The sequence below is a fragment of the Lontra canadensis genome, unplaced genomic scaffold (assembly GCF_010015895.1).
Source record: "Lontra canadensis isolate GAN:19392208 unplaced genomic scaffold, GSC_riverotter_1.0 scaffold25, whole genome shotgun sequence".
Taxonomy (NCBI): Eukaryota; Metazoa; Chordata; class Mammalia; order Carnivora; family Mustelidae; genus Lontra; species Lontra canadensis.
In genome coordinates, this window is record NW_022631019.1 from 6229397 (window position 1) to 6253770 (window position 24374).

Genomic DNA, 24374 nt, shown 5'->3' on the forward strand with positions numbered 1-24374 from the left:
CGTGCTCAGCAGGCAGTCTGCCTCTCTCTCTCTCTCTCTCTCCCCCGTCCCCCTTCCTCTGCTCTCTCTCTCTCTCTCTCTCTCCAAAATAAATAAATAAATCTTAAAAAAAAAAAAAAGGCGGAGATCCTTTCTCAGAAGGGTCAGAGAGATTAACCCAAAAAATGAGAAATCAAAGCATTCAACCTTCTGCGGCTGGCTTTGAAGACAGAGGAATGGGACCATAAGTCAGGGAATGTGGTAGCTTCTAGAAGCTGGGAGTGGCTTCAGCTGACAGCCAGCCAGGGTACAGGGATCTCAGTTGTAAGCCTCAAGGAGCTGACTTCTAGCAGCATCTGCATGAGCAAGGAAAGGGCTGCCTTAGAAAGGAACACAGCTCTGGAGCCCGGGGTGTTAGCCCCCTGACACCCTTGCCGGACTTCTGATCTGTAGGGCTGTGAGATAACACATTTGTGTTAAGTCACTAAATGGGGGTACACTGTCATGGCAGCAGCAGAAAAACCGTGTGAAGCTACTTCATGTGGACTTGACGAAGCCCGTCTTCAGGGGGAGAAAAGTGCTGAGCTTTCTCCTTTCTCCTGCCTGGGGATGAAACGATCTACTTGTGGCTGAAAATCCACAACACCTGTTCTCCCCCTCCCCACCCGGTGCAAAACGCCGAGTGAACCAGCAGAGCTGACTTAGTGAGTGGTTCTGAAAATAGAAACTGCACCGTGATTTTATTTCTAACTCCACAGACATCTCTTGTGAGTCATTCATCTTTCTGGGTCTCACTTTCCATGCCTGTGAAGCAGGCTGAGTTAACCCTGACTTCTGCCTACTCCCCAGTTTAGGAAGAGGAAAAAATCAGCTTCACGAAGAGAGCCGGAGGGTGCTGCTGGAGAGGTGGGAAGCCACTGACGCAGTCTGGGTCACGGGAGGCCCCAGGGGGCTTTGCTCCTTTCTTCTGGCTCCCTCCAGGGTGCTTGGGGCTCAGCTGGATCCCCGTGATGTAGCTTAGAGTGTCTTGTAGCTGCTGGGAGCACAGAAATGAGAAAAGCTTCAGGGAGGCAAATGTCAGAGGCCCAAATGGACAAGGTTTTAGGTTTGTGCATTTGGGGGGAGGCAATACTCTTGCACCTGAATGAGACCAAATTGTTTGCATGATGGAAAGAAAGCGAAGCAATGGTCCAGATCAGACTAGAAGGTTACAGAGTCAGGACGAGCCTGAGATAAGGACTTTGAAAGTGAGGGAGGAGGGTAGAGAAATGAAAACATCACAAGATCACCGTGTGGGAGTGGAAGGACCAGTGGGGAGAACAGAAATGAACATCCTAGGTTCATTTCACGACAGTCCGCAGACCCCCCGCCACACCTAAGTGGGCGCACGCATTTTCTTAATGAGCTGCTTGTAACTGGGGCACCCGGGTGGCTCAGTCGGTTAAGTGGCCGACTCCTGCTTTCAGCTCGGGTCATGATCTTGAATGGCTGGATCAAGCCCCCGGTATGTGTGTGTGTGGGGAGATGGTCTGGGCTCAGCTGGGAGTCTGCTTCAGGATTCTCTCTCCCTCTCCCACTGTTTGCAGGTGCCTGTGGTCTTTCTCTAAGATAAATTAATAAATCGGGTTTTTTTTAAAGATTTTATTTATTTATTTGACAGAGAACGCAAGTAGGCAGAGAGGCAGGCAGAGAGAGAGAGAGAGAGAGAGAGAGAGAGAGAGAGAGAAGCAGGCTCTACACTGAGCAGAGAGCCCGATGAGGGGCTCTATCCCAGGACCCTGGGATCATGACCTGAGCTGAAGGCAGAGGCTTTAACCCACTGAGCCACCCAGGCACCCCAAATTAATAAATCGTTTTAAAAAAGGACTTGAGGGGGGCGCCTGGGTGGTTCAGTCAGTTAAACGTCTGCCTTTGGTTCAGGTCATGATCTCAGGGTCCTGGGGTTGAGCCCTGCATCGGGCTCCCTGCTTAGCGGGGAGCCTGCTTCCTCCCTTTCCCACTCCCCTTGCTTGTGTGCCCTCTTGCGCCATCTCTCTCACCCTGTCAAGTAAATAAATAAAGTCTTTAAAAAATTAATTTAAAAAAAAGAATTTGACTTGGCTATGGAATATTTTCTTTATTTAAGATTTTATTTATTTATTTGACACAGAGAGAGAGAGTAAGCACAAGTAGGGAGAGTGGGAGAGGGAGAAGCAGGCTCCCCACTGAGCAGGAAGCCCAATGTGGGGCTTGATCCCAGGACCCTGGGAAGATTATGACCTGAGCTGAAGGCTGATGCTTAACCGACTGAGCCACCCAGGCGCCCCCATGGGATTTTTAAAAAAAATGCCCTCAAGGTACCCACAAATCACCCTTGTGATGGTCGTATTAGGGACCTGGGAAACGTCCCCTGGGCTCAACTGAGTCTTTGGGCACCTGCCTTCTCCCATCTGTACCTCCCTTGGCCTCAGTTTACACCGCTGTGTGAGGTATGGCCCACGCAGGGTTACAGAACATGGGAAGGGCTCTTAGCCACGAGTCCGAGCATTATCCAGACTTGTTTGGCTGGCCCTGCCCCAGACCCTCTCGCCTCCTTCTAGCCCAGTGGGTACCTGGCTCCTTGACCCTCCACCCAGGTCCCACCGGGGATGGCCTTAATTCTTCCTGAGGCCTGGCAGCTCCCTGCAGGCCCCCAGATGGCCCCCAGGCCTTGGTTGCAGTGGGGCCCCACCCCCTTCAGCATCCCGGCCTTCCTGGAACCCTCTTACCCAATATCCTGTGTGGTAATCATGCCTGTTGGCCCCGCTCAGCTTTGCTGGACACTGCCAAGTTCCCTCAGCTAGTTCTCCATGCTCTATCTCTAAAGGAACCTTCCTGAAATAAAAAGCTGCTACAGGCTTTTCCTCTCCGGTCAGAATCCCCCTCCTGGGTGGTCTGCACCCTTTAGCAGGGTGACCCTGCATTCTCCTGTCCCCGTGTTGGGAGAAAGGTGGGTCTGGAGGAGGGACAGAAAGAAGATGCTCCAGGAGTAGGGATGAGGAGGCGGCGGGGCGGGGGGTGGCTGTGGTCTACATCCAGGAAGCGGTCCTGGGTGGCCCTGCCTTCATTAACCGAGGTCACTCGGGATTTCACTCGGGAAGGAGGAGCTGCCTCGCTTGTGGCGGGGCACCACGAGGGGCGCTGATAGCTCTATGGGGTTGGGAGAAAAGCAGGCACGAGGTGGCTGCGAGGTGAGGGTCAGATACTGCACGACCGTGGTGAGGACAGGGGTAGAGCACTGGCTCACTGTCCACTGAGTGCTGAAAGAAGCCGCTGACCATGTCATCTCATGTACACACCCCGCCACCACCCTTCAGAGAAGGCCGAGTCCCTTTTACTCTCTTGCAAATAAAGCCACCCAGGTGCAAGCGCCCATTTACTGAGTACTTGTCACACGCCGGGTCCCCGCTGAGGCACACCGTCTCACTGCCCCCAGTGTACAGGTTTGGGTCTTCAGGTCACATGGGTATAAGCAGAGATGGCCCTAGCGTGCTCTGCGATCCCTGAATCACCACTTCGGGGCGTCAGAGGTGGGACGAGCCCAGCTACTCCTGCGGACGGAGAAAGGCAAGGCCAGAGGAGGTCGGGTAGCCTGGTCCACAGCTCACGCCAGGTCCCAGGGAGGACCCAGCCACCCGGCCTCCCGGCTCCCTCCACGACACCACCACTACCCCCGGCCATTCGAGTATCTCAGAGGGCAGCGCCGGGGACGCACAGCGGAACCCAGCGCGCTGTGGGGAAGGCAGGAGGCGGGAGAGCAGGAGGCCCGCTTGCCCGCCCACGTGGCTCTGAAGTCCCGCCCTATCCACGCTAACCAAGAAATCCTTCGGGAGGCCCCGCCTCCCCCACCCCCGCTCCGGGGACCCCGAAGTGGGGGGCGTGGTTTCGCCTGCGCCTCCGCCCCTCGCCCCTCTCCGGGGACCCGACTGCGCGCGCGCTCCTGAGCCGCCCCACTGCGCGCGCGCGCGAGGCCACCGGGGTCTGGGGCCCAGGCCCACGGGGCCCCACGCGCTGCCCGGCCCGACGCGGCTCGGGTGCGGCAGGGAAGGGGCGGCCGGGCGGACTCGGTCCCGCGCCCTCCGCGCCCGTCGCCCCTCCTCCCCGGCTCCTCTCGGCGAAACCCGAGCGCGCGTCCGACGCGGGGCCGCGTGACGCGCACCTGTCGGGGCGGGCGGCGCTTGCGGAAGAGGATGCGCGGGGCCCCGGCCTGGCCCGAGCCCGGCCCGCCGAGCCCCGCGCCCAGCGCCGCCGCCGCCCACGTTTCCCGGAGAAGTGGCCGGCAGTGACGGGCGAGATGAAGTAAGCTGCCTCCCCCGCTTGGTCTCCGGCTCCTTCGGCCGCGGGCGTCGCTGGTAGCGGCCGGCGGCTGCTTGCTCGCGCGGGGCCGAGCCCGAGGTCGGGGGGCCCCGTGGCCCAGGAGGCTGGGCGCGCGCGGCGGGAGCTCCTCGGGCTTCTGGCTGGGAAGCGTCTCGCGTCTGCCCGAGTTCCCTCCCAGCCCCGCGCCCTCAAAATAAATCCTTCACTTCCTCCCCTGCAGACCCCTTGGCTGCAGGGGGCAGCCAGGCCCCTAGGCTTTCTGGAAGGCAGCTCGACCAGAGGAGGAACTCCGGTGCTTTTCCCCCTGGGATCAGCTTAATCTTCGGCATTAGCCCTCAGGTTTCAGTCAGCGTCGGCAAGACCCCATCCAGTGAATAGTTTCCCAGAAGTGAACCCATCTGCATCTCTGAAAACCAGCTCGCTTAAACTTGAATGTAGTCGGAAGTGAGAACTTCTGGAAAGATCATAAACCTAAATTCTTTGCCCACCCAACCTCCTGTCCTCCCAACGGGGCCCGTGGCTCATGAAAGGGAGCGGACTGGGGGAGACGGGTGTAGAGTGGGCATATTTTAAATTATTTTCTACATTCTTTGCGGTGATGGATGGTGGGCAGACTTTTTGGGCTTAGGAGGCTAATCTTTTGGGAAGCTTTGGGAGCCCCTGAGATGAAAATGCTCCCTGTTTGGCACGAACAGAGCTCATTTTTCTGAGAGTACTTTGTGTAACTTTTCTTTGAGGTACATGACTGCCCAACCAATAACCACTCTAGGCAAACATTCAAGTTATTTTTATCCAAAGACTGGAGTTCACGAAGTTACGTTTACAGTCAGATGGTCTTAGGTCATCTAAAAGGGAAGCCAAGAGGCACCTGTGGTCATCAGTGGCCTAGCCACTTCTCACTTTTTTGGTGGAATTTGAACAAGCTAAGATGTCAGGTCAGATGCCAGATTTCCTCGTGGATTCTGCCAGACCCCGACCCAGGGGCAAAGCAGGAAGTCTGGTTTTTGCTTTTTGTTTTCCCTGAGTTGGGAGCCAGGTGGCTCTCTGTCTGGGAGAGCTCCTAACACCATTGCCCCCTAAAGTATTTTTCACAGTCATGATCTGAGCTTTTTTGGCCCAATGTTGAAATGAGGTGGATGGATCCCCATTTCACAGCTGGAGAACAGGCCCTGGGGTCGTTAGGTGAAAGGCCTGTGGCTACAGAGTGAAAGGGTTTACGCCCCTATTCTTAAGGCCAGATTATAAATCCTTCGAGGGCTGGAGTGGGGATTTTGAACCTTTTTAACATAGTATGTCTTTGATTTTTTTTGTCAGTATGACTGGGAGGTCATGAGGCTGTTGATGAGCTATTCCTTGGCATTTTTTTCTGTTGTGGGCTGCTCGCTTCATCTTGTAGCCGTTCCAAGAAGCTAGCAAGAAAAGTACCTTTACCCATGCTGCTGTTGGTTTAATCATAACAGAAGCTAACATTTCTGGGGTGCTTACTGCATGCCAAGCATCATGCCACGTGCTTTATAGGGATTGCCCGTTTTCTGCTTCTTATCCACTTGTTTTCCTACTCTGTGGTTACAACACGCGAGAGAAATAGACTCTGTACACCCCTGTTGGAGCAGAATCGGTGTCCACACCAATACAGTGTTTTAAATTTCACTGCTTGGGGTTGTGGTCCCGCGTTTTCCTGATAGGTGGGAGGTCTGTGCTGAGGCCAGACGGCCTGTGTTCACATCCCATCACCTCTGAGCTGCCCGTCCTGCCTTCAGTTACTTTCCCCTCGGTGCACTTTGGTTTCTTCTGTACTCCCTTCTAAAAATGGGCATAATAATGATACCTACCTCATAGGCTGTGGCAAGAATTTAACTCCAGTGATGGATGTGAAGCTCTCGTATCTGGTGTATAGGGAAATACTCTGTAAATGTTTCTCTTACTAGTAATAGTGTTGGTAGAGTTAGGAAGCTGCTGTGCCTGGGTGCCGTGTCACAGTGCTTGAGGCCAGCTGTAGACACATTTTCCTTCGTGCCATCGTTTAGATGCACATGGCTCCTACACAGGTGGCAGGAACCTTCTACTGCTGGGATTTTATTGGTTCATTCAGCACATCCTTAGAGTGTAACCTCTGTGTGTGCCGGGCCCCGTTTTGGATACTGAAGATAAACACAAAGCCCCCTGCCCTTGTTGGCACTTAACATTCTTGAGGGAAGGGGCAGCGGAGAATAAACCAAACAAATACACTTTCCACAGTCAGTATATTAGAGACTGATACGTACTGCGGAGAGAAAGCAGGGAGCGGGAGGGGGGTGGGAGGTTTGCAGTTTTCCGGAGTCGGCTGAGAAAGCCTCACGGAGAAGGTGACATTTCAACGAAGAATTCAAGTCAGTGAGGGAGTGAAGCGTGTGGACATCAGCAGGGAAAAGTAGGTCAGGGAGAGTGAACAGCAAGTACAAAGGCCCTGAGGCAGGAGGATGGGAAGCTGGAGCCTAGAGAGGGGCAAGTGGCAGAGGAGAGCAAGGAGGTAATAGGTGGAAGGCCACTGAAAAGGCCACTGAATGTTCGGGGAAGGACAGAAGAGGAAGGCCAATTAGATGGTTCTACAGTAATCCAAACAGAGGTGATGGTGGCTGGGAGCAGAGTGCGGTGGCGGAAGGTGGTGAGTAATTGTGTTCTGGGTAAATTTTGGTGACAGAAATTACAGGATGTGCTAACAGATCCCATGACACCCCACCAAGTTTCTACCCTCAGCACCTGGAAGGATAGAGTTGTCATTTACCGAGGCTGGGGAAATTTGCATTTGGAGCAGGCTGGGGGAGAAGTCTGTTCAGTTTTGAACAGAGTTAAGTCTTGTAGGCACGCAGCTGTTGGCGTCGGAGTACCCACTGATTGTGTGAGCCTGGAGTTGAGGGGGAGAAAGCCCAGAATGGAGATGAAGGCCTGGTGTTGTGTGCTGGTAAATGTGTAACGACTCAGCGGGGGCGGGGGTTGGTGATGGGGAAGGAGCCCGATTTACAGCATTTGCCAATATCTGTGGTGCAATATTCTTGCGCTGGCCACGGCAAACCTCCCAGTATGGAATATCTTCACCTTACAGATACGATAGCTGCCAATAATCCAGGAGCACAGGTGGAGAGGAAAAAGCAGTCAAATAATTAGGAAACGATGAGCCGTAATAAGCATTTATTACTTTTGTTTTTAATACAGTTTATTTGCTTATAAGTTTGCATGATTTGGTTTTAATAATGGCTGTATTTAACACCTGGCTTGAAAAATTCCTGAAAATGCAGCAGTTGCATCTTGTGTCCCGGTGCAGGTGGCTTGAGCACACCCCTGAGGTCACGGGAACCCAAGACAACGAAAGAGGTGATAGGTGAAGGCTTCTCTGGGATCAGGGAGGGAAAAGGGTCCCAGAGCCTGGTCTTACAACTCTTGTCCCCAGTCTCGCCCCAAGGGGGACAAGTAGGGAAGGGGTACAGGTCTCACAGCAGCTGAAGGGCTTGACTTGCACCAAACGTGGCTGTGTTTGGTGCTGATGGGCCCGAACAGGGAGAACACAGGAAAAACCCTGGAGTCAGTGATCATAGAGGGGACTAGGCATGTGTCCCCCCACCCCCTTTGGTTAGAAATGATCTTCAGTTTGAAGTCTTGTTTTACTCCCACACATTCTTTCAAAAATTCCAAACTCCCAGGCTGTGATTTGGAGAAAACGTCCCTCCTTCCTGCTTGGCAAACAGAAGGTAGAGGTCAAAGGTGTCAGTGTGGCATTGGGAACGAAAACAGGGCTGCAGCAGCCACCGACCTTTACCTCCTCGCTCCTTTCTCCCGCCCCTTGTCTGCTGGGAATAGAGGACCAGAGCTGTTTCCTCCCGTGGTTCACCGGAAACCACCCTGCTCCGGGAGTGCCAGCACACGCTGTGTCTGTGCTCGGTCGGGTCAGGCACGGCTGCGGGGGTGCTCCCCAGAAACAAAGGTGGGAACCCTGGTTCTAATCCACACCCTCTCGCTGGCCAGGTCAGTGCTCACAGCTCTGGGAATGTTGGCCGAGCTGTACTTTAAAAGGTGAGTCTACCAGATGCCTGATGGGAGCCCGTCCGGCTGGGCTGGGGGGGGCGGGCATGGAATGTGCCCCCGACTGTGGCTGCAAGCCCCGTCAGGCCTGCGGCTAAGAGGAGCCTGTCCTAAGAGGAGCCTGTCCAAGAGGAGCCTGTCCTAAGAGGAGCCTGTCCGAAGAAGGTCTTCCTCCAGCCCCACAGCTGTGTGCGTGCGCTTCCTGGTGCAGTGTTTCTGGCAAGGACCTTGAATAACAATTGTTATAAATGAAATTGCATCCTCCCTGAAGGTAAAGCTTCAGAGAGGTTTGTCTGAACTTCTGAATGACACAAGTTAGCCGCTCCTTGCTCCCCGCCGAGTGCTCTTTCCCTTGCCCTGCCGCGGGGCTGAGGTCTCAGCCCCTGACTGCCCCGTGGACAGGCGGAGCTGGCATCTCCCTGATAGGAGGGGGCTTGTCTCCTTTCCGTGGAGAGCTCGGATCTGGGGGCAGCCAGGTGGCAGTCCTCCAGCCAAGTGTCTTCCTGTCATAGACAAGGAGCTGCGGCCTGGGCCAGGCCCGCGGTCCTTCTGGGCCGGAGCTCTTCCAGCAGTGGTTTTCTTATTGACCTGTTAATTAAAAATAGAAACCGCTCCGGGCAGTCCTGGCTGTTGGAACCCCACATCCATGCTTCGGGGCTCCCTTTGAGTGTGTAACGTTAGGAGGCGTCCCCAGGCCTGTTCTCCCGGAACAGGAGGTGGGAGGCAGGGCCACAGAAGGACCTTCAGGAACCTCGCGGCACAACAGAGGCGAGAGCAGCACTGGGGGTTGGAGACATCTGCCTTCCCTGTGGCCTCTCCCCTGCTCCCAGGCTGGGACCCTGATCTTGACTTGGGTGGGCGGCTCCTCTGAGCCTGTTTATGTCCCTGTGGGGGCAGCAGGGAGGACAGCTGTACCCGTCGCTGGCCGCCCCTTCTCAGGGCAGGGCATCGGGATGGGGCTGGGCAGTGGGACAGGAATGCCAGTCTGTCCCTCCACGCTGCGTTCTGCAGCCCCTGAGACGGGGGCCGTGCGCAGGTTCTTCTGACACTAGTGGCACTGTGTCTCCCCGCCACCCCTCACCTTAGGAGCCACGAGGGGCCTTCCATTTAGCTCAGGTAGTCAACGTAGGGGTTTGTTACCTGTGTCACCTCAGCTCATCCTTCTAACCCCCCATTTAGTTTGTTGGTATTGGCCCTGTTCTATAGTTAGGGAATGAGGGCCCAGACTGAGCAGGTGGCTTAAGTAGATCCCACAGCTCAGAGGAGGTGGTCTTGAGCCTGGTCCTCGGCCTGAAATGCCACATTCCTGCACTGGACTGTGGAAACTGCTGGGCATAGTAACTGGGGGCTCCGGCTTTGGGACATGCCAGTTCGGCAGTCTTCTGGGGTGGGGGTAGAGGCCCTGGCCCCTGGGGCTCCCTCACTCGCCTGTCCGGGCTCTCTGAGGTTCCCGAGCTCCTCCTCTTGTCCCTGGCACATCCAGGGTCCTGGCTGCCCGTGCCGGATCAGGAGCCCTGAGCCGCAGCCTGCCAGCTGGAGGCTCCTCCTTCTCCAGGCTCTTCTCCGGGCTTCGGATTTCTCGCCGCCTCTTTCCCGCACTGACCTTGCAGCTTTTTCTTCCCTCTAGACAGGGGCGATTGCCAGTTCAGAAAGTAACGCATGAAGGGCCAAGGACAGGGATTGGGAAGCGGGAGAAGAAAGTAGAATGGTCCCCTGGCCCATCTGATTTGGGAGTGAGCAGGCAGGTGGGGGGAGAGTGGAAGGTGAGGCCTGGGAGGCCGCTCAGCTGGTCCCGGGAGCTTCCGCTTAGAGCCCCGGTGGTGGACATGTCTGGTGTGCGGACACTGCTGTGGCTCCCTCACCTTGGTTCGGCCACTGACCCAGAGATGAGGAGGCAGAGGGGAAGGTGGACTGCGGGGTGCTGCTGTCAGAGGGCATCTCCGGTCCCTCAAGATGGAGGACAGCATAGGCGTGCAGGAAGGCAGGCTGGCCAGGTATCTCTTTAAACCTCAGTTTCCCTACTTGAACAACAGATTAGAGCCTCCAGGTCGAGAGTTGGGTTAGTCCTTCATCTGGAAATGCCTGCTGTCCGTGATCTTGAGTCCTCCTTTGGTGCTCCGGCGTCCCCGGCTGGGCCCCAGTGCCCTGTGATTTTGGAGAGCCGAGTTACTGGCCACCATGACTTTCCCTGTCACCACTTCTCCCTTTCCCCCAAAGCACTGGCCTTGCTGGGAAACGAACAGGGGAGCTGAGGAGTAGGAATGGGGCACATTAAGCCCCACAGCCTTGGTCAGAACAGAAGGCAACATAAAGCAAATTCACTGGTGACTTTGTGGCAGGTCCGAGGCCTCTGGCCTTTCCTGTGTGTCAGCTGCTGTAAGCGAGGCTGGAAACCAGCCCAGGGGGAGGCCCCCTCAGGGAGGCTGCGGCAGGCATTTGCTGGGTGGCAGCTCTGGGGACAGAGAGCCTGGTGCCTGTCCGGCTGCCCCTTCCTCGCCCGGGCCCCTTCAGCACCCGGGCATTGGCTTTGCTGTCCGCGGAAGGGAAACCGTCACAGAATCTATGCCGCTGGTCCTTTTCCAGGGCTTTCTTCTGGATGCAGTGAGCTCTTCTGTGCGTAAGGACTGAGTTGAGTGCTGCTGCTGTCATTGGCCGACCACCGTGACAGCCACTGCTTCTCTAGTGCTTCCTGGGTCCTAGGCAGTGTCCTGAGCATTTGTAAATATCAACTCATTTGTCCTTGTAATAACTGTGTGGCGTAGGTCACTGTTACCCCCACTGCATATGAGGAAACTGAGGCACGGAGAGGTTAAACCCTTGTTCAAGGTCTAACAGTAAGGCGTTGCGCTGGGATTCAACCTCAGCTGTTTCCAGAGATTATGTTTTGGTTTAGTATTTTATTTTAATTAAACTCATACCCAGTGTGGAGCCCAGCGTTGGGCCTGAGTTCACGACCTGAGCTGAGACACTCACGCTTATCCGACAGAGCCACCAGGTGCCCCCAGCGTCTTTGTTTCTAATCACTACACTATAGCAGTTACCGATAATCCTTTTGTGCATGGAGCCCAGAGAATGTGGGAAAAACAAAGGGAGGAGTGAGAGGGGGTGATCGTAGCTTCTCGTAGTTCTGGCCTGTCACCTGAAGGCCGGCTCCCTATTCCCGACGTGCCCCAGTGCTCCTGGCGCCCTGTGCTCCCAGACGAGCCTGGTCGTGGTCGGAGAGTGGACGGCTCAATCCCTCGGCTGCCCTGAGGGCCTCTCTGGTGCTTCCCGCACACCGTGGCCCGCCTCTAGCAAGGAGCCTACCACCTTCGCGGGCTTAGTCCCTGTTTACAGGGTAGGCTCCCTACCCACCAGCTTCCTGGCACAGAAGCCAGGCTGCTGCAGAGGGAGGGGCAGGCTGTGGGATTATAACATTTTCTGAGAAAACACGTGGTGGTTTTTTGCCAGGCAGGAAATGTTCGATGACCTAGAAATGTGTTTACCTCCAGGTCCCAGCGCCTGACCCATGTCTGATCCTTCCTTGTTCCTTGTGTGTCTTCCCTCTGCCCAGGCGGCCTGGCTGCTGGAAGACGCCGGCAGTGGCAGTGTGCCTGGTCCTTCTGGCCGGCCTGCAGGCCCAGGATCTCCAGGGACATGTCTCCATAATCCTGCTGGGAGCGACCGGAGACCTGGCCAGGAAATACTTATGGCAGGGACTGTTCCAGCTGTACCTGGATGAGGTGGGGAAGGGCTACAGATTCAGCTTCCACGGGGCTGCTCTGACGCCCACCAAGCAGGGCCAGGAGTTTGTCGCCAAGGTCCTGGAGTCCCTCTCCTGTCCTGAGGACGTGGCGCCCGAGCGCTGTGCCGAACTCAGGGGCCGGTTCCAGCAGCTGAGCCAGTACCGCCGCCTGAGGACGAGTGAGGACTATATGGCCCTGAGCAAGGACATCGAGGCACAGCTCCAACACAAAGGCCTCCGGGAGGCTGGCAGGATTTTCTACTTCTCGGTGCCGCCCTTCGCCTACGCGGACATTGCCCGCGGCATGAACAGCAGCTGCCGTCCAGGCCCCGGCGCCTGGCTGCGGGTTGTCCTGGAGAAGCCCTTTGGCCACGACCGCCTCTCAGCCCAGCAGCTGGCCACGGAACTTAGGAGCTTTTTCCAAGAGGAGGAGACGTACCGGGTGGACCATTACCTGGGCAAGCAGGTGAGCCTCAGTGGGGGGCGTGCCAGGGATGGCGCGAGCTGGGCGTGGGAGACCCCACTGACACAGCCACGCTGCTGCTTGTGGGATGAGTCCCAGAGCCCTTGTGAAATCGGAGCTCCCGAGGCTGTCCCGCAGGTGGGCAGGTGGCAAGAGGCTGAAGGAAGAGCCGAGCGGCCAGGCCAGGATGCGTGGCCCTCGTCTACGTGGCCAGCGCTTTGTTTCTCATTGCCCTGTGGCCTCTGCACAGGTGTCTGCCTGGCTTCCTGTGGGTCGTGGGGTGGGAATTAGAATGAACTTAATTCCACACCCATCTGCCTTTTCTTAGTGTCTCTGTCCTCCTGAGTTCTGTCCTGAGCCAGAAGGCTGGCAATGAGATCTTCCAGTGAGCAGGGACCGAACAGTTCCGTGGCGGAGCCTGGGGCTGAGCTCCCGGGTGAGGCAGGCCGCTGGCCACTTCACTCGAGCCTGCCCTGCCCTCCGGGTGCCACTGGAGCGTCTCTTCCTAGAAACCGCAGCAGAGAGCGCACAGCGCAGTCTTCCTCAGTACTGACCAGGCTGGTGGGCCCGCGGCCATGTAGGGGGACACCTCCCAGTCCTCCAGGACAGAGGCGTCGCCATCTAGCCAGCCCTGTATGCAGCTGCAGCGTTCCCGAAGAGTGCGCTCAGACCAGGGTCTGACCTGGAGAGGTTTTCCCTTGCTTCTGGGAAAACGAGAAAAGCGCACTTCCTGAGTACATCCAGTCCGAAGTTTTTCTTGCTCCTTTTTTGGCGTTAAAGTAGCTTTCTTTCATGAGAAGTTGACGGTGATAGAAGGTAAGTAATCTTAAATATGCTTTTCCTTGCAAAATAAAATGCTGCTGATCCTGTGGAGGTCACTTAACAGTTCTTGGAGTCTTCATGGAGCAGGGACGTCCTGAGACCCAGGGACGAGGGCTCCTGAGAGCATCTGGGAGCAGGGGGTAGAGGAGTTGGGGCCCTTCCTTGGGAGTCAGGATTCGTTCTTCACCCTGAGAACTGGCAGCGTAACCGGTCTCCTTCCCTGGCAGGCCGTGGCTCAGATCCTGCCTTTCCGAGACCAGAACCGCAAGGCCTTGGACGGCCTCTGGAACCGGCACCATGTGGAGCGGGTGGAGATCATCATGAAGGAGACGGTGGACGCAGAAGGTGCTTGAGGGTCCCCCGCTCCGTGGCCTCCACCGGCCCTGTGCCTGGTGAGGTGGTGGGCTGAAGGCTCCCATGGCCGGTGCTTCTGGGTGGGAGGTTTTGGCTGGCATGTGGTCTCAGCTCTGGACCAGGCTAAGCCCCGGGGCACCTGCAGATGAAGCCCTTGTGGTCCTCGCTGCCCTCCGGGAGCGCAGACCTGAGTTTTACATGGACACGGTGCAGACCCTCCGGGTGGCGTGAGGGCCTCTCTGGCTTTGAGCGTGTGCAGGGGGCGCCGGCTGTCTCCGTGCTTCTCCTCACCTGCTCCTCCCCTCCCCTCCCTCCTGTTTGCCGGTTCCAGCTCGGCTGCTGCTCTCTTGGGGAGCTTTGCTCAGGGGCCTTCTTCACGAGGTCAGCTCCCATCAGGCTCTCCGAGCACACGTGCCTCCCTTCTCCGCCCTCCAGGCTTTTCTGGGTCTTCTCGGGGCCTGTGCGTGTCTCCGCAGACCCTGGGCGCTAGGCCCCTCCTTTCTGGCCCCTGGCACACTCATCAGAGGGCCAAGCAGACACCGAGGGAATGAGCGGCGCTGGCCTGGGGGCTGGGGCCTGTCTCTGCCGGGTGACCCCGGCACATGTCGCTTCCCTGCTGGGCTCCTGAGGCTGCCCGGGGCTCTGGCCTTTGGGGAGTTCTCCACCTGCTGGAAGCGTGTTGTTACGTTCAAAGCATCTGTTCTTACCCAAGATGGTAAAAGCTAATTATTCTTATGTCAGTCCCCCCAGGGGCCGAATGAGGTGGGTTCTCATTAGCCTCCGCCTACAGGTGCGGTTTGGGGACGTGCCCGAGGTCACGGGGCAGGAGGTGGTAGGCCGGGCCCTCGGGGTGCGGTCTGGCTCTGGCCCCCAGGCTGGGCACTGCTGCCTCCCGTTTGTCCCATGGACTGCTCTCTGCAGCCAGAGCTGGAGGCTCCGAGGCTACTGTCCCCACCCCACAGTGTGCCCTTGGGCACACCCTTCAGGCCCAGGTTGGGGGGTCCGGGAGGTCTGTGTCCTTCTATTTGCCTTTTCCTCTTCTTTCTCCTTCCCTCGGTTACTCTCTCCAGCTTCCCTCCCTTCAAGTATGTCCAGTGCTGGAGGCTCTGTGTGAAGAAGGTGGCCGTGCAGAGGGTGTGAGGCCCGGCTCTGCCCCCGCCACTGCACAGGTTCACTGGGGAGAGGGTGTCTTGGGAGAGACTCCAAAACGAACCACACAGGCTGGCAGTGGGAGGGCTGGGGGCCTGGGGCCTGGGAGCCAGGGCTTTGAGGGCATCGCTGTCTTCGAGAGGAGCTTGGTTTCTCCGGTCGGGAGCCCATACCAGAACAGAGGCCCTGTCCCCACTGCGCTGAGCCTTTGTGAGTCTCAGGAACCCGCCTCGACCCTCCCAGCTTTCCCTCCTGTCCTCAGCAGGGCTCAGGCTGAGCCTCCTTGTGCCTGTGTCCTCATGGGGGCGAGTGCGGGGCCTCGTTCTTGCTTTATCTGCAGAGGGAGGGGCTTCAGGCCTGGGGCTGAGAGCCTGGGGCAGGCTGGGAAGGTGCCGCTGTCACCCCTTCGTAGGCCAGCACCAGTTTCTGCCTGGACTTGTCTCAGCCACCAGCAGGGCTGGGACACTGGGTCCCCCGCCCCCGTTTTTGTCAAGTCCTTCCTGTGCCCACCCTGGGCTGGGGAGGGGCTGTGGTGTCTGGGTTACTGGTTGTGCTGTTGCCCCTTATTCCTTCCAACCCTCTTGCCCCTTTCTTTTCCCTTTTGGTTTCTCATGTCATTTGTAGGTTTGGGTTTTGTTTTCTTTTTTTTGCGGGAACCCTGCGGAGCCAGGGGCCAGGCAAACTGCAAGCCGGCTCATCCCAGCAAAGGTACTTTGGGATTTTGGAAAAAGGAAAGGAGAAAGCAAGACCGAAAGGCAGGCAGAGGCCTGGGCAGGTCTATTTGCCAAGGCCTGGCCCGAGGCAGGGAGAATCTCTGGTTTGGAGAGCAGCGGACAGCCGTACTCCAGGAGGGAGGGGACAGCGTCTCTGCCTTCCAGACTGCTGTGTGGGACCCAGGCAGAGGCCCAGCTGCCTGCAGGGTGTGGGTTCTGAGGGGAAGGTCTCCCTGCTGCCATGCCCCAGAGCACAAGGCTTTTTCACTCAGTGGGCCCTGTGCCTTCAGCCCAGAGGCACAGAGAGACCCAGAGCAAGCAGGCAGCAGGGGACCCACTAGCCCCTGAGGGGCTTGGGACCAGTAAGGGGGTGACCAGCGGGCTGCTTCAGCTGCTTATGCTCGTCGGAGATGGCCGGTGGGACTGCAGCTGTCCTGGGGGTTGGATCTCCTTGGTGGGGCTGTTTGCCTGCGGGTCACATACTTGGGCCCAGACCAGGTTAATGGGGGCTGACTTCCCACTACTGTGCTCGTCCCCATAGCAAGTAGGGCCTCTGGCTACAGTGTGTTCTCCCTGATTCCTGAGCACTGGGGACCCAGAAGGACAAGCATTCTCTGCATGCTGGGAAAGTGGCCTGGTGTAGCTCTGGGGGCTTAAACACTAATCCTCACGGTCCCCTCTGGGTCCTGCTTTGGAGCCCGTTCCTCAGGGGGCCCCTTATAGACAGACTTTAGTTGAGGCTGGAGGGAGAGGGCAGGAGATGTGGGCCCTGCAGCTACCTCCCATGCCCAGGGAGCCCTGTGACCAGCACATCAGGGCCCGGGCTGTGCCTTCTTCTGGGGTTGGAGATGGGAAGCGGGCAGGAGGAAGGACTGCGCTCCTGCTGGAGGTCACCATGCCTTACTGTGGTTCAGTGTGCTTAGCAGGCAAGCTGCTGCAGTGAGACTGAGTGTGGTCTGGAAGTTTCGGAGGCGGGATTTAGAGCCCAGTAGTCTGATGTGAAGCTTCAGAAGGGCAGAGTGCAGTGGCCATCTCCCTTCTCCAGATTCCCCACCCCTTGCCCGGGGCCTGCGCAGCCCTTGCTGACTCCTGGGAGGGGAGGCTCCAGGGTGGCCCGGCTGTTGGTGGCACGCCAGGCCTGGGAAAAGGAGCACTCTGGTTCCAAGCTGCTGCAGGCCCTGGGAAGGGGACTTCCGAGTGGCAAGGTCGGTTGGATGTCTCCTCTCACCCCTAAACATCCAAGTGGGTGAGGCTGGCTGCCCCCCCTTCTGGGGCTGTGTGAGCAGCTCTCTCCTTCCTTGCCGCAGCCTGGAGTTGGAGTTGCCTGCCTGCCTTGTCACCGCACAGCAGGAGGGAGAGAGCAGGAAGAGGGGAGGAAGGGAAGAGCATCCTTCCCTGTCCCAGGTCCCTGCTTCTCTCAGTCTCATCTGGGGCACCGCTCTCAGAGCCACAGAAACCCTGGGGGGCTGGGCTGTCCTGAAGCTGCAGCACCCTGGGCTGTACAAGGAGTGACCTTGGCTGGGCTGTGCGGCGGGGTGGAGAGGACCCCTGCTGGCCCTCACTGTGGCCACCGGGGGGGCCCCATGGGAAGGAGGGCTGCATCACGAGTGGGCCAGGCTGGGCTGCCCTCTCTTCTGGTGGCGCAGGAATGTGATCCAAGGTCTGTGGCCCCTCAGAACCCCAGTTTCTGACCATTGTGCCTGTGGCCACAGGGTCTGCCCAGGCCCTTGGCATTGGCCTTCCTGCCAGGATGTGCTCGGAGCGTCTCTGCGTCTCTTTGCTGCCCTACTTTCTCCTCTGCGTGGAAGGCCTTTTTTTTTTTTTTTTGGCAGGAAGAAAGAGGGAGACTTCCTGAGGGTGGTGTATCTGTCCCTGCCTGGGAGGGTCCCTGTTCCCACAGTGGGGAAGGAGCATGGTGCATACTGACCTCTGAGGGTCAGAGTGGCTGCGTCGTGCCTCTTGCACAGGGACCAAGGCGGCCTGGGTCCTCCCAGCTGCGTGCCTGCTGTCCCGCCGTCCAGCCTGGTGCGTCCCCTCTTGCAGGGCTGTCTTCAGGGTGAGCTCAGGGAGCTGCCAGCCCTCCTGACTGGAGAGAACCCCGGCCAGCCAGCAGACCTGCTCTCTCCTTGGCCCGCCCCGCTTTTTATTCTTAGTTACCCCGAAGGTCCTGGGAGGGATCACAGCGAGCTTTCAGTTTTGTTGTTCTTAACTCCGTGTTTTCCTGGGAAGATCCAGATCTCCACAGCACGGAGGCAATGGGGACGGGGTTTCTGGCCCCGGTTCTGAAGCGTGTGCTCCGCAGCACATCTCTGTATGATGATGGTAACCCCCATTACCTCTCTCGGAGTTGTTTTAAGGATGAAATGAAATCACATACGTGGAAATACTTGACGAAGGAGAATGGAGAGGGAGTGGCCGTGTTCTCCGCGGGTCCCTGTGACTTCTCTGTGACCCGTGCTGGCTGATGTACAGACCCTCGTTGGTCTGTAAGGCTCCTTTGTGTCAGTCCTTCACCTGATAGCGTCTCTCTGTCTCATATACGTATGCGAATGTGTTTTTAAACTTCCGCGATTCGACAGTCTGTACAGAGTCTATTCTGTTTGTGTCACAGAAAATGAATCGCCCCATTATGAGGTGTTTTGGCTGTTTTCACTTTTTGTTATTTTAAATAGGACGTTGCAAGCTTCTAAAAAATTAGGATATAATTCACATATCATAAAATGTACCCTTTTAGGGGCGCCTGGGTGGCTCAGCGGGTTAAAGCCTCTGCTTTCGGCTCGGGTCGTGATCCCAGGGTCCTGGGATCGAGCCCTACATCGGGCTCTCTGCTCAGCAGGGAGCCGGCTTCCCCCTCTCTCTGCCTGCCTCTCTGCCTGCTTGTGATCTCTGTCTGTCAAATAAATAAAATCTTAAAAATAAAAAAAGAAAATGCTTAAAGTGTACAGTTCAGTAGTTGACATATTCACCAAGTTGTTCAACCACTGTCGTTCTAGAACATTTATGAGCATTAAAAAAATACTTTCTGTTTGAGTATGCTTCTGAAGTGGAATTACTGGGCCACTCGTGGAAATGACTTTGTAGCTCATGTTGCATCTTATTAGACTCTTTTCTAGAACATCTGCAACAGTGTGTCCGTATCTAGTTTTCCTATAGCTTTGCCTGCATGGGGTGCTCCTGTCCTTCCTGTCCTTGCCAGTTTGGTGGGTTTGTGGGAATCTTCTTCTTCTTCTTTTTTTTTCTTTTTTAAGATTTTATTTATTTATTTGACAGAAAGCAAGAGAGGGACTACAAGAAGAGGGGTGGGAGAGAGAGAGAAGCAGACTCCCCACTGAGCAGGGAGCCCAATGCGGCCCCCCACTTTGTCTAAGCTCGCATTTTTTAAAAAAGATTTTATTTATTTATTTGACAGACAGAGATCACAAGTAGGCAGAGAGGCAGGCAGAGAGAGAGAGAGGAGGAAGCAGGCTCCCTGCAGAGCAGAGAGCCCGATGCAGGGCTCGACCCCAGGACCCTGGGATCATGACCTGAACGGAAGGCAGAGGCTTTAACCCCCTGAGCCACCCAGGTGCCCGTCTAAGCTTGCATTTTTAAGTAATCTCTACATCCAACGTGGGGCTCAGACTCATAACCCCGATATAAGGCGTTGCGTGCTCTACCAGCTGGGCCAGCCAGGTGCCCCGTGGGAGTCGTCTTTAAGCACGTGGGACACTGCTTCTCAACATCCCATCTCGATGGGATGCTAACCCACGAAGGTTTGAGCAGCAGCACAGCTGAGGGGCAAGCGGGTCTCCCATGCTGGTGATGTTGCGATCTTGTGATCTTGGACGGTGCTGGACTTGAGCCGTGGGGAAGCCGGGCTGTTGGAGGGCTTGCTTCCACTTTTCCGATGTGGTCGAGACTTTTTCTGTCCTTGTTCATCCATCAGTGGGTTCTTCACCCTCAGCTTTCAGTCTAGGAAAGGATAGCAGGAGTCAGTATAGATATTTTCAGGAAAAATCAGCCACAATAACTGGTGGTCACTAGGGAGGAAACCGGAGCAGTTGGCGTTGTCAGGAGAACGGGGCCCCGACTTGACTTCTGTGGTTGTCTCTCCGGCAGAGGTGAGGCAAAAAGGCAGAAGGAACCAGGAAGGGATGGGAGCCTGTGCTAAACATGGATGACCCCGAAGCTTGAAATTAAGGAGTAAAGGAAGCTGTCTTTTACTCAGCGGGTGGCACACCTGTGAAGTGCGTTCTCCCCATGGATGGAGAGAGGATAAAAATAGGAAGAGGGCTACTGAGGGGTTTGTTAAGCTAATGAGTAGTAAACAGATGCGGGGCTTTTAAGGATCCTGCTGTGTTCCTCCATCCAAAATTCATCTGTTCTCTAAGCTTTAAATATCCCATCTATACTTTTAAACCTGTAATTCACGGATTCCAGGACACCTTTTTTTTTTTTTTTTTACACTTGACCATCTCTGAAGTTGCATGTAACACTGATGGGCGCCATGGTTGACGTGGCCAGCGGCTCGTCCATTTCTTAGCAGTTGTAAAACAGCGATGCCTTTGCCATCGTGGGCATTTGGGATTTCATGAAATTCAGGACATCTCTAGCCCTCGTTGCCTGCGGCCTTCTCGACACCGTCGCCACTGCACATTCAGCAGATTTCGAATGTAAACTGTCATTGAATTTCTCTCAGGAAACACCAGCTGCGTTTTCAGACTTCTTTATTTCCAGATGATGACGGTCCCCCGTGTCACCTGGCCGGTAGCCCCTCTCTTGCAGCTCCTGTAATAACACAGATCCTAGCTGGGACCTCCCAGCGCCTCCTGTGTGCCAGGCACCATTCCCAGCCCCGTACATGGGTTAATTCGTTACTGCTCAGGGCTACTGGGGGGAATGCCACTGTCCCCCACTTACGAGTGAGTGAGGACCGCTCATGTGGGGTCGCAGAGCTGAAAGGTGACAGAGCGGGTACGTGAACCCACACCTCTCGGCTCCGGAGACCACACTCCAGGTCACGACCCGATCGGCCTCCGCACAGCCTGTATTCATCTCCTGACTGATTCCTCCTTACATCCCGGATTTGCCCCAAATGCTTCCTTGCTGGTTGCATCACCACCAGGCCCCTCACAGTAAGCTCGTCCAGCAGGTGGGTGGGCGAGGGCCGAGTCCCACGGCGCCTCTGTCGTGGTTCCCCTTCCTGCTCTAACACTTGCTTGAAAAAGTCTTATTTGAGATACAAGTCACATATCAGACAATTCACCCATTTAAAACATACAGCGCAGTGGATTTTAGCATACTCACAGCTGGGCAGCCACCACAGGCAACCCTAGAATGTTCTTATTGTCTTCAGAAGAAGCCCCGCACCCCTTATCCTCATCCGCATTCCCTCCCAGCCCCACACAACCGCCGACCCACTTTCTGTGTCTGTGGATCTGCCTGTTCCTGCCACGTCCTGTCCAGGCGACCTCACACCTCAGGTGGCCTTCTGGGTTTGGCTTCTCTCGCCAAGCACACGGCGTCCGGCATGGTGTCTGGGTGCGTCTGCATGACAGCGTGCGCCGGGACTTCTGTCGTTCTTGGGAATAATGTCCAACAGACTATTGGATAGACCACATTTTATCCATCCGTCATCAGCTGATGGACATTTGAGTTCTTTCTAGTCCTCGGCCGTTGTGAATAGTTTGTGTGCCCATGTCTGTGACTGTGTACATTTTCATTTCTCTCGGGTGTGCACGCAGGAGTGAAATTGCTGGACCACATGGTTATTCTGTTTAACTGGTGGAAGAAAAGAACTTTTAATAGCCCTGGAGACTTCTCAGCCTCGTTTACAAGTCCCTTTCCGTCTGTTCTGGATTTCTGCTATTCCGAACCACAGACCACTGCTTCTGCCAGGCCGGGCTTACCGCTGTCGGACACACTGTGTGTTGGGGCCTCTGTCCTCTGGTTCATGATGTGTACCCCAGCTAGGGTGTGGCCCAGGGCAGAGTCCACTCATATATGTATTTCTTTGAGGTATACAGCATTAAAAAAAATCAGCTATTTGTGCACACTTAAAAATCACGAGATCCTGAGGCACCTGGGTGGCTTTGTCGGTTAAGTGTCCAGCTTTTGGTTTGGTTCAGGTCATGATCTCACCATTGTGGGGTTGAGCTCTGTGCTCAGTGTGGAGTCTGCTTCAGATTCTCTTTCCCTCTCCCTCGCTCTCTCGCTCTCAAATAAATAAATAGGATCTTTAAAAAAAAATCACAAGATTCTACTTAATCCAAACCTTCATATTCTCCTAAAAATTTGGAAGATTTGGTCACGCAGGGCCCATCATCCTGTGAGGCACCACTGGGACTGCAGCTGAGGCATTTAACAGTCCTGACGGACACCATCCCTGCCCTGTCCTCCTCCCACTGTGACTTGCTCCACTAGGATTTTGGGGTCCCTGACCTTTGACCTAGATCCATCCTTCCGGCAAAGCTCTGCTTGCCTCTTCCTGCTACTCCCACTAGCCGCTGGTACTTGTGCCATTCAGCTCCCCTCCCGAGTTTAATGTTCACTTGTGTGGTTGTTTAGGTGGGAGTAGTGGGACATTGAAAGGGGGGTCTTTGGGTGCTAAGAATGGCAGGCTCTGGGTTCAGTCTCATTTTTACTCCTTTGTCAGCTGTGTGGCCCTGGGCAAATTACCTAACTTCTCTGAATCCCAGTTTCCTTGTATTTTTACAATTAAAATTTGTGTTTTAAAAGGAAGACCTTCTGGGGCACCTGGGTGGGTCAGTCGTTGGGTGACTGCCTTCGGCTCAGGTCATGGTCCCAGGGTCCTGGGATTGAGCCCCACTTTGGGCTCCCTGCTCAGCGGAAAGTCTACTTCTCCCGCTCTCACTTCCCCTGCTTGTGTTCCCTCTTCTGCTGCGTCTCCGCCTGTCAAATAAATAGATAAATAAATCTTGCAAAAAAGAAATAAAAGTAAGACTTCCTTACAGATCACGACTCTTAGGAGTAAATGGACTGCTAGACCCTGTTACTGGAATTATTGGCTTTTCTTGATGTCTTATCAGCCACACTGTAAGAACTTTGGAAACCAGAACCCTGTGCGGCTGGGGGTTCTCAGACATTGTTTCGGCAGTGGGAGGGGGTGGGGGGTCGGCGTTTTGGAGGCACCGTTGGACTGGATCGTCAGGTTCTGTCTGAGAACAAAAGGGTCAGGCTCCTACTGCCGAGGACAAAGGTGCCTTCCTATGAGCGGGCTTCTGGGCTAATTTCTTGCCCCATGACACGTGGCCTATTGGGCTGCATTCAGGGCACGTTCTGCCAGTCATGGCTGGTCCTGCTCGCCGTCCAGCTGGCGTGAGCAAGCACCACGGGCCGGGCTGGGGCAGGTGGCTCAGCGCTGGTGCCGAGGACCCCGGGTGGCCCCTGTAAGGCAGTGTGCGGGACCAGGCAGTTCTAAACCAGGGGCCGCTGCTTTTTGCTTGTTTGAATTAAACATTGACTAGATAATAAAGAATTCCTATTAAATATCATAGCATGAAGAAGTACGGTAGAGCAAACCCCAGCGTACCCACCAAGCCGCTTTTTAAAAGGAGTCTTATTGTGTCCTTCCCCAAATCCTATCCTTTTTTCTCTCCTTAACTATTCCAGATTTTGGGTAGGTCACTCCTTTGCTTCTCTTTATCGTTTCTATGTAGGTCGGATGCTCTAGACAGTTTGTTGTTTAGTTTTGAAGGAGACGCATACAGTGTGTGTGTGGGGGGGGGATTCTTTTTGTCCCTTTATCCTACATTCAGGTTGATCTCTTCAGATCTGTCTTCTAATGACTCTTTCCACCTGTTTTTAATTCATAAAACCTACCCATTGAATTTCCAATATCCCGTTGTGTTTTTCATTTATTGAAGTTCTAAATACACCGGTTGTTTTATATCCTGTTTTCAAAATTGGTTTTCATGTTATCAAAGCGAGCATGTTTCTTCCTCTCGACATCATGATCTTGTGAGTATGGAAGTTCCGGTTCTCTCCGTTGACCCCATTTAATGGTAGGGGGCAGAACCAGACCCAGGTGTCAGGAAATGCTCGGGATCACACATTCCTAAGCGACACTCAGACCCCAGAGCCTAGGCCCTTGCCGTGATGCCGCCGCCCCCAGCAGCACCACACCTGCGGACGGATGCCGGGGGCGGGACGCGGGGGACAGGAGTCCGGCCTCACATCTGCCAATAAATGCCCTCTGGCCTCTGCTGGCACCAGACCCTTCCCCACGCAGATTCCTGGGAAGGCCCAAGGAGTTTGACAGCTTCACTTAGAATGCTCAAGGACACCCTCCTTCCTTCTCTCGCTGAGGTTGGCTCTGGCTTAAGTTGTTTTTGTAAGCTCTCTGGCCCGGGGTCTGAGGTCGCCGGCTGCAGAGTGGGTACGCAGGGCTGGGGTGCAGGGTTGGGGGGTCCCCGTGTGCCTCGGGGTGGTCGGGCACCTTGCTCATTCTTCACCCCCTCCCGTGTAGGCCGCACCGGCTTCTACGAGGAGTATGGCGTCATCCGCGATGTGCTCCAGAACCACCTGACGGAGGTCCTCAGCCTCGTGGCCATGGAGCTGCCCTACAATGTCAGCAGCTCAGGGGCCGTGCTGCAGCACAAGCTCCAGGCCTTCCAGGCTCTACGGGGCCTGCACAAGGACAGCGCCGTCCTGGGCCAGTACCAGGCGTACAGCGGGCAGGTGCGCCGAGAGCAGCAGAAGCCAGACAGCTTCCACAGCCTGACACCGACCTTCGCAGGTGGGCCCCGGGGCTGCCCCCCACTGGAAGCAGCTTCCCGAG

General features: G+C 55.8%; 1 protein-coding gene across 2 annotated transcripts in view; it reads left to right on the forward strand.

The window, feature by feature from the left end:
* The first annotated feature begins 3923 nt into the window (after positions 1 to 3923).
* The window catches only part of LOC116871024 (SPRY domain-containing SOCS box protein 1), a 106462-nt gene continuing 86011 nt past the window's right edge, over positions 3924 to 24374 (forward strand). Inside the window, exons 1-4 of one of the 2 annotated variants that reach the window (XM_032863331.1) lie at positions 3924 to 4296; positions 11924 to 12560; positions 13607 to 13724; positions 24063 to 24332. In XM_032863331.1, the coding sequence (XP_032719222.1) occupies positions 4292 to 4296; positions 11924 to 12560; positions 13607 to 13724; positions 24063 to 24332 (1030 nt within the window). In that variant the 5' untranslated portion in view covers positions 3924 to 4291. Of the gene's footprint in view, positions 4297 to 8274; positions 8362 to 11923; positions 12561 to 13606; positions 13725 to 24062; positions 24333 to 24374 lie in introns of those variants that run through there. The other variant, XM_032863330.1, reaches the window with a different exon arrangement.